Source organism: Sinocyclocheilus grahami, unplaced genomic scaffold (assembly GCF_001515645.1).
Source record: "Sinocyclocheilus grahami isolate Dianchi unplaced genomic scaffold, SAMN03320097.WGS_v1.1 scaffold1968.1, whole genome shotgun sequence".
NCBI classification, from domain to species: Eukaryota; Metazoa; Chordata; class Actinopteri; order Cypriniformes; family Cyprinidae; genus Sinocyclocheilus; species Sinocyclocheilus grahami.
Genome location: NW_015507147.1, coordinates 37560 through 51119, shown reverse-complemented (window position 1 = coordinate 51119; position 13560 = coordinate 37560). Strand labels below are relative to the sequence as shown.

The 13560-nt window shown below is 39.3% G+C and overlaps 1 protein-coding gene across 1 annotated transcript in view; it reads right to left on the bottom strand.

Moving 5' to 3' along the window:
• Positions 1-313: 313 nt before the first annotated feature.
• proza (protein Z, vitamin K-dependent plasma glycoprotein a) overlaps positions 314-13560 on the bottom strand; it is a 14672-nt gene continuing 1425 nt past the window's right edge. Inside the window, exons 3-10 of the mRNA XM_016259957.1 lie at positions 12162-12331; positions 10679-10703; positions 9988-10101; positions 8062-8190; positions 4299-4414; positions 3260-3374; positions 2842-3167; positions 314-1085 (exon numbers count right to left, since the gene is read on the bottom strand). Coding sequence (XP_016115443.1) covers positions 879-1085; positions 2842-3167; positions 3260-3374; positions 4299-4414; positions 8062-8190; positions 9988-10101; positions 10679-10703; positions 12162-12331 — 1202 coding nt within the window. The 3' untranslated portion in view covers positions 314-878. The remainder of the gene's footprint in view (positions 1086-2841; positions 3168-3259; positions 3375-4298; positions 4415-8061; positions 8191-9987; positions 10102-10678; positions 10704-12161; positions 12332-13560) is intronic.

Here is a 13560-nt window from a genome sequence, read left to right as displayed (position 1 = left end):
AATGGTTTTACCAGTTATTATGGATATTATACTGATTTTAATGGAAACTGTAATGGTGCCTATTGGTCTCTACTAGTAACTGGTCACCTTCTATTGGTGGCTTGTTAAAACCACCAATACCTAATGGAGCATGTCCCAAATCACACTACAGGAAACCATTTTTAATGGTTTTAATGGTTAAAAGTTGATCAGTAAATATATCAAAACTTAATTTTTGATTAGTAATATGCACTTCATTTGGACAACTTTAAAGGCGATTTTCTCAATATTTTGAGAAATCATCAGATTCCAGATTTTCAAATAGCTGTATCTCGGCCAAATATTGTCCTATCCTAACAAACCACACATCAACGGAAAGCTTATCTATTCAGCTTTCATGTATAATTTCAATGTATAATTTTCATGTATAAACCTCAATTTGACCTTATGACTGGTTTTGTCGTCCAGGGTCACATATTATTATGCATAGCATTATTATAACAATCGAATGCTCATTTTATTTTACCTTACAAATCTTAAAACCAACATTTTCTCATCTCATGTTTACAGCTCCGCAATTAAAAGGATGTGTTTATTTGCTACAGGACTCATAATGTAACTCATAGATACATCTCACCTTGTCACAGACACGTAAATGGCTAAGCTAAATTATAACGCTGTATTAACAGTCACACCCTGAGTAAACAAGTTTTGGGCTTATCAAACCAAGAGTTCAGGGTACACGCAAGTTAACCTTGTTTTCTGGAAAACCCCCCTCTGACGAACGCCGACTTTTTCTAACATTTGTAATTTGTTGAGTATAAGTGGGAACAAAGGCAATGTCAACTAAAAAAAAAACAGGGTAGAAATGTATTGTGCATTCATTCTTTTCTCTTCCATTATGGGCGCATGAATGTGTTTAACCATGGCAAGAAGCGGGACACTTTTTGAAAGACATAACCGTTCTTGCAGTCGGTTCCTGAAGGCTGGCTGACTATGCCGGTGAGGAAGAACACCTCTCTGTACAGCGTGAGCAAAGGGCTGCCGTGTCCCAAGATGCAGTCTGCTTTAGCTCGAGGCATAGTACACGCCATTTTGTTGGTGACCTGAAGACAAAATAAAAGCACTCAGTTATATGCATCTACTTTAAATATCTTTGATATTCATGCTGTATATTCCTTTCCTCTGTCCCCCCCTTTTATTTTGAGCAATTTGTGCACCAGGTAATCCCAAGACATCAATATTAATCAAACCAATCAGACCTGAAAAGCTGTCTAGGCTCCACTCCTTATCTATCTGTGTAGGGGCTTCGGAAATCCAAGGTTCCCTTTCATGGGAACTTCGAACTGCGTCCTCTAGGGTTCGCTATGGGAAACCTAGAGGACGCAGTGTCTCGTTCCCTACTCAGGGAACCATGGTTATATAAGTAACCTGAGACGTTCCCTTTCATGGGAACTTCGAACTGCGTCCTCTAGGTTTCCCATAGCGACCCCTAGAGGACGCAGTGTCTCGTTCCCTACTCAGGGAACCATGATTACATAAGTAACCTGTTTTTCCATACAGTTTAATGTTTTCTAGTAATGTTAATAGAGCTTAATCCAGGGTTTCTAGGGTTATATCAAAGTCAATTTAAGACCAAATCCTTTAAGACTACAAGTAAAGAATATATAAGGAATAATTTCACCTTATTAAACCTTAAGTGAGCTTATGATGAAAACAAGCACATATCTGCCAATGAGCTCAGAAAAATCAACTTAATTCAAAATAAATATATTTTCACACCCCACTGGCAGATATTTGTACTTGTTTCAACCATAAACTCCGAAAACAAGACGAAAATACTGAGGAAGATATCGTTTTTTTTGCTGAGTACGCACGGATAATATGATTTTAAGACTTTTAAATACTTTTTGAGGCCTTCATTTGTGGAAGCGCAAAAATTCAGACTTTTTGAGATGTTTTTAATACCTGCAAATGCAAATATTGACCCTGGCTGTGACAGTTGTTGCCCAAAGCTAGCTAACTCGTCTGTTTTGATTCTTTGTTATCATCATCATCTCTGTAGCATCTCACCATCATCCATTGTCGGCCCTTTAGAGTTTTAACGCATTGACCCGTTTTTTTATTTTTAGCAATGTCGGCAAGAATTTTACTGAATTGGAAAAACCCTGGCTACTGAAGAAAGTAAGGCTGCACGATTATGACAAAAATCATAATTGTTGATTATTCCCTTGAAATTGTAATTGCGATTATTAATTACGATTATCACAATTTACATTGAATGACGTTTATACCATTGTTTGATGCAACGGCATGCCGCATTTTTATACGAAAATAAACAAGCTGAAAACACTCTAACTGAAAAACTTTTAGTGCTTTTCTATAGTATTAAGCCTCAAATGTCAAACATACATCGGGTTGGTTTCTTCTTTAAATTATAAAAAAGTAAAAATATGAGTGGTATTATAATGTTATACGAAAACTAAAATAATGTGAAAAACCCTTAAGATAACATGTAGAAAGAAAAAAACTCTTTCTTAAGCACGGATAATAACATGAGTGGACTTTGAACGATTAATTGCCGCTTTGAACGATTACGTAATTGAGGCATCCCTAATTGTAATCGCAATTAGAAATTCGATTAATTGCGCAGCCCTAGAAACCCTAGGTCGATCCACCTGTACGTTTACTATTATTCTGAGAGTCCTCTACACCAAGACCATGGATAGTTTTATGTTTTGATGCTTGGATAATATACAATTGCATGAGTGCATGATAACAAGGTTGATAATGAGGAAACAATTATCTAAATGGTTTTTCGTGACCATGGGAACCCCATAAAATACTGACACGTCCACCAACCTGACCAGAGTGGCGCTGCGAGCAAACCAGCAGTTTGTCATAGGACAGGTGGTTTAACATGAGGTTCCCTTCAAGATCCGTTGCACCGGAAACTTTCTTCCAGCCGGTGATGACACCCATGTAGTCGCCCGCCATGAGCACACTGTCAGCGAAGTCTCTCTCGGGCAGACAGGCTGCATGCACGCTCTTCTTGAAGACGATCTTCTGCGTCAGCTCTACTACAGCCATGTCATGGTCAGGCTTGCCCTCAACATAGAGCGGGTGGATGTGCACCTGCTTTACCTGAAGCGTCTGCTCTCCTGCTTCGAATGAGGTCACCCTTTTACCTGTAGAGTGTAAGGAATGTTTTGTAGCATGTTAGGAAACCACTGTTCAACGTGTTTCATGAAATTGCTCTGAAAACATAAATGGCACTCACCCACCGCCACCTGAAAGTCGCTGTACCTCATAACGCACTGGGCCGTGGTGAGAACCATGTTCTCTTTGAAGATCACCCCACTGCAGAAACCAACCAATCCATGTCGCAGCATCGCCTTTGAAAAAATGAGTACATGTACACAGTGTAAAGTACCTGCACACTGTAAAGTTACCACCGCATCTAAATGTGAGAGTGAGTGTCTGAAATTATTGTTTTGTGTGTGTACAGAATACGGGTGTTTCAAAAACTGCTCGAAATTTGGATGTGGAACATTAGACCTTGCCTTTGTTGGATTTAACGCACCGTTATAAGCGGCGGACGAATTCTAACTCATTCAACTCTAACAGCACTTAATTCAAGTAGATATAAACGACTTAAAGGGCTAGTTCACCCAAAAGCAATGCTGAACTCATACGTCAACCGCCCGGAGCTGCTTCCGTGTACAACTGTTGGCGCAAGCTACATTAAAGTGATTATTATGTTTTGAATATGGATATTTTTCTTACAAAAACGCATCGATTCGCTACAGAAGGCCTTTGTTCACCACCCGGAGCCGTGTGAGACACTTTTTTTTTTATTATGGATGGGCGCTTTTTATTTCACTTCTTTTGGACTGATGCATGCAACACCCGCTGAGTGGCATTAAACAGCTTGAAAGATCAAATACAATTTTTAATATAACTCCGACTGGATTCGTCTGAAAGAAGAAAGTCATATACACCTAGGATGACTTGAGGGTGAGTAATTTATGGGCTAATTGTCATTTTTGGGTGAACGAACCCTTTAAGGCTGGAATACACTATACGTCTATTAAAGTCTGAACAGATTTTTCAAAACACTAGTCATCATACACTTGCCGAATTTTTTAATAGTTACAGAAGAAACACTGTCTGAAGCTATCTGTGACCAGCATACGCTACGTGATTTTCTATGAAATCTGTGAACTCAAATCTGCAGATTGGCTCTGACTTTCATCAACTTGCAGTGTGTACGTAAACAACAAACATGATGTCTGGAGGATCAAGTGTGGTTTATTCACCTGCCAGGGACACTCTTCTGGGCCGCAGGCGAGTCCTTGATAGTCTGACTGTATGTTAGTTGTCCGACGTTGGCCCCGCTGACTCAAACTTGCCACTTTTCCACATGGAAACGTTACTAAAGAGAAAAATAAATGTGTACTTAGTGATTATTTGACATTGATTGTACTCTGGAATTAACACTTCCCAAATGCACTTGCTAGCACACATGAAGCTTGAATGGATTCAATTGCCTGAGGAAAAGGAATAAAAATGCTATGTCTCTTCACATTTGTGCGATTTATGTATTGAGAGGAGAAACATAGCAACACCCCCCGAGCTAAGACAGTGTCTAATTGGTCAAGACACTATTTGGGATGTGTCCAACAGCCCGGTTTAAATACTCAGGACACCATCAAATTATGCTTTTTGCCATTGCTTTTAGTCATCGCTTTTTGCTTTATGCTGCCATGCTTTTTGCAGCTGCTTTTTAGCGCACTTTGAGCGTGCTCTGGCTTACATGCCAGCTGCTTCGTACATCATGAGGAGAAAATCCATCTAGTCTCGTCACACTCTTATTCTCTTTCTTTCCCTCAGTTTATTTTCTTTTCTGTTGAGAGTTTTGTGTTCCGAGTTAAGTTTTGCCGCAACGCCGTGTCTCCGGTAGGCTTGCCGTGATAGACGGTGCTGACGGTGATACCGATGTTAAGCCGCAACACCGTGGCACCGACCCCCACCGTCGTTTTGATTTTTTTATAGTAATAAAAATCATTTAGTTCAGTAAAAGAACAGACACTACAATTAAAAACTGAACGCGGCTGCTCAGTGCAGCGTGCCGAACGACAGTCGCATCACAGATCAGATTTATTTCTCCAGTGAGGAGAGCGAGTCGAGCTGACAGACGAGAAGAGTGAGGTGAGACAGACAAGACGATCGCGGATGATTTAGTTTCGAAACGAAATGCAAAAGCGCCTGTTTGGCAATATTTTGGATTTTGTAAATCCTGTTGATTTTGCTGTTTATCTAAGGTGATTTTCGAAGGTTTTTTTAAACATTTGTTTCTTATTTAATTGGTTCCACATTGTTTGCTGATTTTTGCTTTATTTAAACTTTGTGTCATTTATTTATTTTATTTGACATCAAAGTGAATGCCATGCCTCCAAGCTTTCTTACTCGTTTTGCTAATAAACGTTCTACGATTCTTATTTATTTGGTTATATATTATACGTTTACGTAGCCTATCTCCAGTTTTGTATACCTTTTTAAACTTTATGTCAGTTATATTAGGCATAGCCTGCCCTATAGCATGGTGTATTTTTATTCGTTTTGTTAATAAAAGTTCTATGTTTTATATATAGGCTAAAGTGAGTTTGACGTTGTATTTTGTTGTTGCATTCAAGTAATTGATGCTGAACTGCCGCTAATTCGAAAGTGAAAGTAAAATGTGTACGGTGATTTTACGCTATTTAAAAGGGAAGGAAAGCTAGGAAAAGAGGGAAAATTCAAACGAAATAAAAACAAACAATTGCTTTATGCCGAATTGCCGCTATTTGAAAGTGAAAGTAAAATGCGCATGCCGCTTTTACAAGCTATTTAAAAGCGAAGGAACGCGAGGAACAGAGGGAACGCCCCGCCCCCACGGTGATACCGGTATTACCGGTGTTGTCACACGTCGATTAACCGGTAGGAAAATTTCCTCACCGTCACAACCCTAGTCTCCGGGTTCATCTCGAGTCTGTGACCGCCTCAAAACTTTAACCAGCCCACAACTCCGCATCTTCAGCACACGCCCAACCATTGGCTTCCCAAGACGTCACTTCAACGACTACTGAACTTCCAGCCAATCAGCAACCTCGGGAAACCCCTTTCAGCAACTACAACAAGGGAACCCCCTAAACAAGCGACGCAATTACCTTCAGATTCTAGCTGAACTGGTGCATTTGAACTCAATGCGAGGGTTAATGAAGTGATTGATGGTTGTTCAGATCTATGCAATTGCACATATTGCTGTAAACTTGGGATTTCACATTTTCATTCTCTTAAACTCATTCTTTCCTCACTTTCTCTCTTTCTGCAACTTGTGTGAATGTGTGAGTGCGTATGTTTGTGTGTTAGATTAGTTTATATTGTCTTAGATTTATCCAATAAAGTCTTATTTATATTGAAAAGAGAAGTATCTTGTGTTTCGTGCTTACAAGTTAATGTCTTAAACTGCCGATCTTGTTACTGTGCTAATTAATAGTGTTTTCACTAGTGGTTAAACGGCTCGTAGTTGATCCGTGATTCGTACGGACCAAGCCCCACGGTTCGGCACGCATGTGATCCGCGAATTAATTGCAAAATTGAACCATAATAGAATGAAAGTTTATAAATTGTACGTGTTTACACACGCAAGTGATTTTAAACCATTCTAGCGAAAGAAAAGGCGAAATGGAACTCAATTCGTTACTCGCACGCTGTTTTCAATTCGTTACTCGTTTGACTGCGCGAGAACACCGAACTGAACCATCTTTCCTATCTCATTCACTCCTTGCCTTTGAACAGACACATACATACACAAAATTATGACAAAATACCAATCTCGACAATCATTGTGGCAAATGCAGTCTGTTGTGTCTTAAGTGAACGAGAACAGCTGAGAAAGAAATTGGATGTGTATCATCAGGCTATATTGGATCCATGCATCAGGTCTTAAAGGGGCAGCAGCCTAATAATACCTGCTGCTGTCATTATGCTCATCAAATCACAAAACACGTTTTTCACAGATGAATCAATTTTTTTAATTTATACAGTGAACACTATGCAGTTTTATTTTACACTTAATTATTACATTTCTGTATCTGAATACTACCGACCTTATTTGTTACACTGTTCTGTTGAATTTATCCATGTTTGTAATTTGTGTAGCCTATTTGTTCTTATTTTTACTGGCTGTTCACTTGTCTCTTTAATAATGTTTGAACTTTCTTAGGCTAAGAGTTTTTGCTGTGGTATCGTTCTTATGCAAAGCAAAGTTACATAGATTTTGTTTCTTGCTCATCTGAAAAACGATCCGATCCGTGGCTCAGAAACCGTACTATGATCCGGACCGTGAGATTTGTGATCCGTTGAACCACTAGTTTTCACTATATTTTGGATTTTAATATCCATTGCAGAGTTGATGTCATACGGCTCGTTCAGTGAATCGCTGGCCGGCTAGATGGTCAGCCGTAAAAGAGTGATTCTGACCAAATTCCCTATTAAAACATAAATAATTCCCTTTGAGCTAAACTGACCTGTTTCCCTTACAAAGCTAATTTACTGATATAGGCTAATCTTACGTGAGACACTGTAAGCAGGGCTGTTTTTGACCATTTCAAATGGAAAGAGCCTATCCTGGTTGACCATTTCTCTCCCCAATCACTACTAAACAAATCCCATTCTGTATTCACACCATGGTAAAATATCCACTTAGTTATGGTTCCACTGTAAATTTATTTTGGTGTTCTTAAAATATAACCAATATCTAGGCAAGTATTAAACAAAAAAATAGTACATACATACATAATGCTTATAAAACATTGCTTTATTGAAACACTGAATTTTTCCCCCCATTTTTTAGTTTACTTTTGCAAAATAATTGTTTATATTATTTTAGTAATAATAATAATAATAATAATAGTGCAAAACATTATTACAACATTAACACAACGTTTCGTGATCAGTACAATTTCTCAACTCATCTGCCATTATCAGCTGTTGCATTGTTCATAAACTGATTGTGAGACAGAGGCGTAATGGACTCACCAGCCGGCACGCACTTCTCTCTCTGCTGCAATTTCCAGCCGTATGCACACGAGCACTCGTACGACTGATAGCCCGGCTTACAAAACTGACTGCACCCTTTGCTCTCATCGATTACACATACCGTTTGATCTAGATGTGGGGAAAAAAATCAGTGAGAACAACAACGAACTTCATTCAGCATCATGTAATAAATACAATTGAGAAATACTAAAATTTCTTATCCAGTGGTGAACTTTTTAGAGTTTCAAGCCCTATTTAGCAGGTCAAACTAAATGTTAAGTGTTGTATGTCATAATTTTGTTGAAAGGGTCATGAAATGCATGTTCAGATCTTTCTGGATTCACTTTACTAATTTATGCTCTTGTGACTGACATGACAGGCATGAGTTGTTGACAGACCTCACAGCATCATTATTCATCACATTTATTTTCAGGCACCTTTCACGACACTCAGTTCACCTTAAAAGTCATCCTAAGAATATTAATATAACAACAATAAACAGCATACCGTAACATGCATTTAGACACTGAGGAATAAAATATTGCTTAGTACATGTGAAATCATAAATATGATGTCCAAGGGAAAGGAATTACACAAATGAAGGGCAACAAGACTTTAACAAGCATAGATGGAAAAACTATAGACAGGTCAATAGTCACTGAGAAGCTATCAGATTTAGCCTAAGTAGATATTGTACCTACTAGTAAGATTTCAGTTATACCACTATTGAGTTAGTGGTAAATTAGAGGATAGCCAGTTTTTAATTTCAGCTAACAGCTGAACAGTAAAGGTGGAGGGAAGACATAGAAGATAGATAAAGCTGAGCGTCATCAGCATATCAGTGGAAATGAATGTCATACTTCCTAAAAATATGTTCCAAGGGGCAATAGACAAATAGTAAATAAAAGAGGGCCCAAAGCTGAGCCTTGGGGAACACCAGTGGATAAACTAAGACAGACCTGTGCCCATTACTCCAAGGAAGTCCAGCTTGTCTAGGAGGATGTTAAACGAGATTGTATCAAAGGCCGTACTTAGAATGGTTAGTTCTCACCACAGTTTAAAGGGGTCATATGATGTTGCTAAAAATAACATTATTTTGTGTATTTGGCGTAATGGAATGTGTTTTTTTAACCTTAAACTGCATAAACACATTATTTTCCACATACTGTACATTATTGTTTCTCCTCTATGCCCCACCTTTCTGAAACGCGTTGATTTTTACAAAGCTCTAGATGTGGGAAGCGAGGTGTGCTGTGATTGGCCAGCTATCCAGTGCGTTGTGATTGGCCGAATACCCCAAGCGTGTGACGGAAATGTTACGCCCCTTACCATATTGTGATGATGCCCTGTCCGGCCGAAGCGATGATTGTTTCACTTTCACAACGAAACACAGCGTCACACACGGCGGCCAACAGTGAGCAGAAGCCGGGGGCTAGCGTGAGGAACGGCCGGAGGGCTAGAGTGAGCAGAGGCAGCGGGTTCGACGAAGGAGCGTCCGGAGGGCTTGCAGCAACCACATGTGACGACCCCGGGCTGGACTCTGCTTCGTCCATGGTGAAAGCCAATCCGGTGATCCACAGCGCAAAGTTGTTGTATTTTCTCAGCGACCAGCACAGATAAGCTCTAGGCATGTTTAGTCTTTGCAACTTTACAGATCTTCTTTATGCACCAAGAGCATAAAGAAGTAACACTCCAAAGAGAAAGGAACAATTTAAATCGCATCATATGACCCCTTTAAAGGTAGACCTCCTTGATTTACATGTTAAGGGATGTGTAGAGGGAAATCACAACTGGGGCGAATACAAATTCTGGCGTTTCAGAAGGGTAGAAAGCCTAATTCTGGACATTTACATTTTCTGTTTCTTGATCCCTTTAATGTTTACTTTTTAAATAGAGCTCAATCAAGATGAGGGTTCAGTTACATACCTGTCTCACAGTGGATTCCTGTAAAGCCTGATTTACAAATGCAGTCAAAGCCCCCCACACTATCCGAACACATGGCTCCATTTTTGCATGGCTGCTCAGCACACTGGTCACCATCTAGCATGTAAAACACCATCAGAGATGACGCATGTCACACACTTAAAACATTATACGTCTATAAATGTATCAAATCACAATACACCGTATCTTGAACATTAGTACATGATTCTCTGGAAGGCTTGATTATGATTGGTCAATCGTAGCAATCCCATGTACAATACTGTTTTATGATGATTGCTATATAACCAACTGCTTTCCCATGAAATCCAACATACTTCTTAACTGTTGTTAGTTTCATCTAATAACCAGCTGACCTGGACATGGAATAGGTCCAATGTATTATATATATTTCTTTAGTTTCTTTAATCAATTTGATTGCATCAGGGCAACAAGTGGAACAACTGATTCCACTTGTCTATATTCATCTCATTGAGGTACCTGAAATGCAGGGTTTCCCAACTCCAGTCCATTCAACACACTAAACAGCTGTTGAGTTGAACCAGGTGCTTTAATTAGTCTAACACATCTAACACATTTTGGTAGGTGGGTCTCCAGGACTGGAGACATCTGGAAAAACAGATGACACCTGACTTTCTCACATGACCATCATGCATATGCAACATTCACAACTTACCAATGTAGACAGACCAGAAGATGTCCTTTAAAAGAAACAAAAACACAATCCATTTAAGTCTGTACATAATTACGAGTGCAACTGTGAATATTAGTAGTAATATTAAACGCGTAGACTAGAAGTGTGCGATATTCACACAAATGTCTTCTCAATTTTTTTTGATAACGATAATAATAAAATATACTGAGCGTGTGTTTTGTGCTGGTATCTTGGATGGCTTAGGCTTAGGATTTTGTTTAGGTAGATCTTCATATTCTGTGCAGTGGTTAGTTCTCAGCCGTGACAGAAATGAACTTTTCCACTACAAGGCAATATTTGCATCCTTAAACTGAATTTATTTTAAAAACGCAAAATGATACTTTTTTTTTAAAGCTATATTTATGATCTTTTCATGCCTTTATTGTGAGAGCACAGTAGAGAGCTGACAGGAATGCACTGGGAGGAGAGGAGGGAGCAGGATCGGCAAAGGACCTCGAGGCGGGATTCGAACTCGGGTCGCCGTGAAAACAGTTGCGCTATATGTCGACACACTAACGACAAGGTTAGGGGCGCCGACGTGAAATTATACTTTATAAGAAAACTGGTCAGTGTCTTAATGAGCCGAGTCATTGTGTCTTCACAAAACGGATATAAATCCGGTCTTCAATTCCCATGCTATATGCAAATTTAACAGAGTACACATTAACGAAAGCAACAGATAAGTGCTGCATTTTATTCATTATCAGCTAATTTCAAGATCAAATACCGCAACAGGAGAGAGTGCGACATCAGCACTGGAAAGATAGATTAGTTTCACTACCTTTAATGAAGATGATTGTGTGTTGAGTGTCTGTGGCTTACTTTCAGTTTCCTTTGTGGCAGTTTGCGTGTCGGCTTGCTGAAGAGATACTCGGCTACTCATCCGCGGCGATACGTTACATGTCGCATTAGCGCAGTCATATCTGACTATAACATGCCATATAGCCTATAAAATGCTCTCGCACGTTTATTATTTTAATATTTTGGGAGGAGTAAAATTTGCATATGTGGTTTCAACAACCAGATGCATTCACACTTGTCCAGTTTCATCCAGACCACCTCCTGAAGTGGTTTGAGCGATCAGATTTAAATGTGTTTCGGAGGGCATTTATACCTGGTCTTTTCACGATCGGATAGCTATCCGATCAGAAAAAAAATGCAAATAGTGACCAGGTGTAAACAGGCCACTTCTGCTGTGGTCAACAACATTTTTGGTTGGCAAAATGTTAACAGAATTGCGTCTCAAAATGGAACTCAAATTGTTAACTTACAGTTTATTTATATAAAATCAAAGACATTTGCACTATCAAGGTGTATTTGCTTGCTTTGTGCAAAGTAAATGACATAATCAATAATGTCAGCTTGCACGTCGTTGCACAACCAATAATTACAATTTCATCACAAACGATAAATATCACACACCCCTAGTTTAGACAGGTGAATTCAGGTTAAGATTCAGACTCACTGTGCGATAATTATCCTGGAAGACTTCTCTTGCTTCTTCGTAATCACAAACTTCCTCTAAACACTCCCTCTCGAGGTTGGCAGGGAGTTTAGTCTCTTCATCACCCGCGTTGCTTCTCTTCTGGCGGGAAATTAAACTAAGTGCATCCCACTTTTCCAGGAACACGGGAGCTGAGGTGTGTAGGGACACAGAAAAATTGAAAATGATTTTATACAGTGTGAACGGCAGGTGAGAAATAGATAAAAGTGATATTTCAATTGAAACATTCAAACATGATTTCTGGTTATGGCCACCAGAAAAGACGTGCTCATGGCGAGAATCCACGGCTAGTCGCATTTGATGTGGAGGACGGAAAAGCATTTAGATTGTTAAAAGTTCAGCTTATAAAGACAGTAAGGCAATTTCACTCATAGTGACAGCTGATAGGTACTGCTTTCAAATGCTGTATGTGTCTGATGGTGCGTTCAAGTCCTCCTGGGACGTTCGTACTTACGAGTTGACAAGTCGTAATTACAACGTCGGGCGCGTTCAAGTCAGTTTAGTCGGCACAAGATGGCGGTGTACCTTCTGTTAATAAATTACAAGAAAATACAACAGGGTCTGCATTTTTTTACTTGGATTTCAGCTGCGTAACAAGAACATGACCAATTTAAGTTTATAGGACAACTAAACTATCAATTTAAACTAAAACTTACCGTCAACTAGACGTTGCATCCATCGATTCCGCCATGTTTCTCATTGACACGCCCCCAACTCGGAAACTCAGGGCTTAAAGAAAATTTAGAGTTTCCCACTCGTAATAACGACTTTGTGGTGGCGTTCATGTGCGTTCAACTCGTAAATACGATCTATCCGACATGACTTGAACGCACCACGAGCGTAAAGAGCATCAAAGGTTTCTGTTTACATCGTGTTCAACAGCTTTGAGCACTGTAGCCAATCACAGACAGTGAGCGCTGAACACAATGACCAATCAGAGGTGTTTAAGATAGTCCGTAGTGCGTCCACTCAAAAAGAGCTCACTGTGCTCAATAATTTCGTAACGAATAACAGCCAGTAAACACAATGTAAAGTGTAGTGCAGTGTAGACATCTTCATAATCCATGACTGACAGCCTCGGTGATTCTAAAAGTAGCATTCTTTGCTCACTTTTGTTTGTAATTTAAATACAAGTTACACTTTTCCTTCTGCTAACAACACACTGCAATGCTTCTGGACTGACAACTGTAATTGAATAAAGGTTTTTCCGCGAGTCCCTCAAATCATTGTCCACTTTGTTATTGTGACTACTTGCGCTTTAAATTAAAATCTGGCTAAATTAAATAACAATTAAATCACAAAGCTGACATCACTTCCGTCTCTTATTTATTTTTGTATTTTTACAACCTGAAAAGGTCAA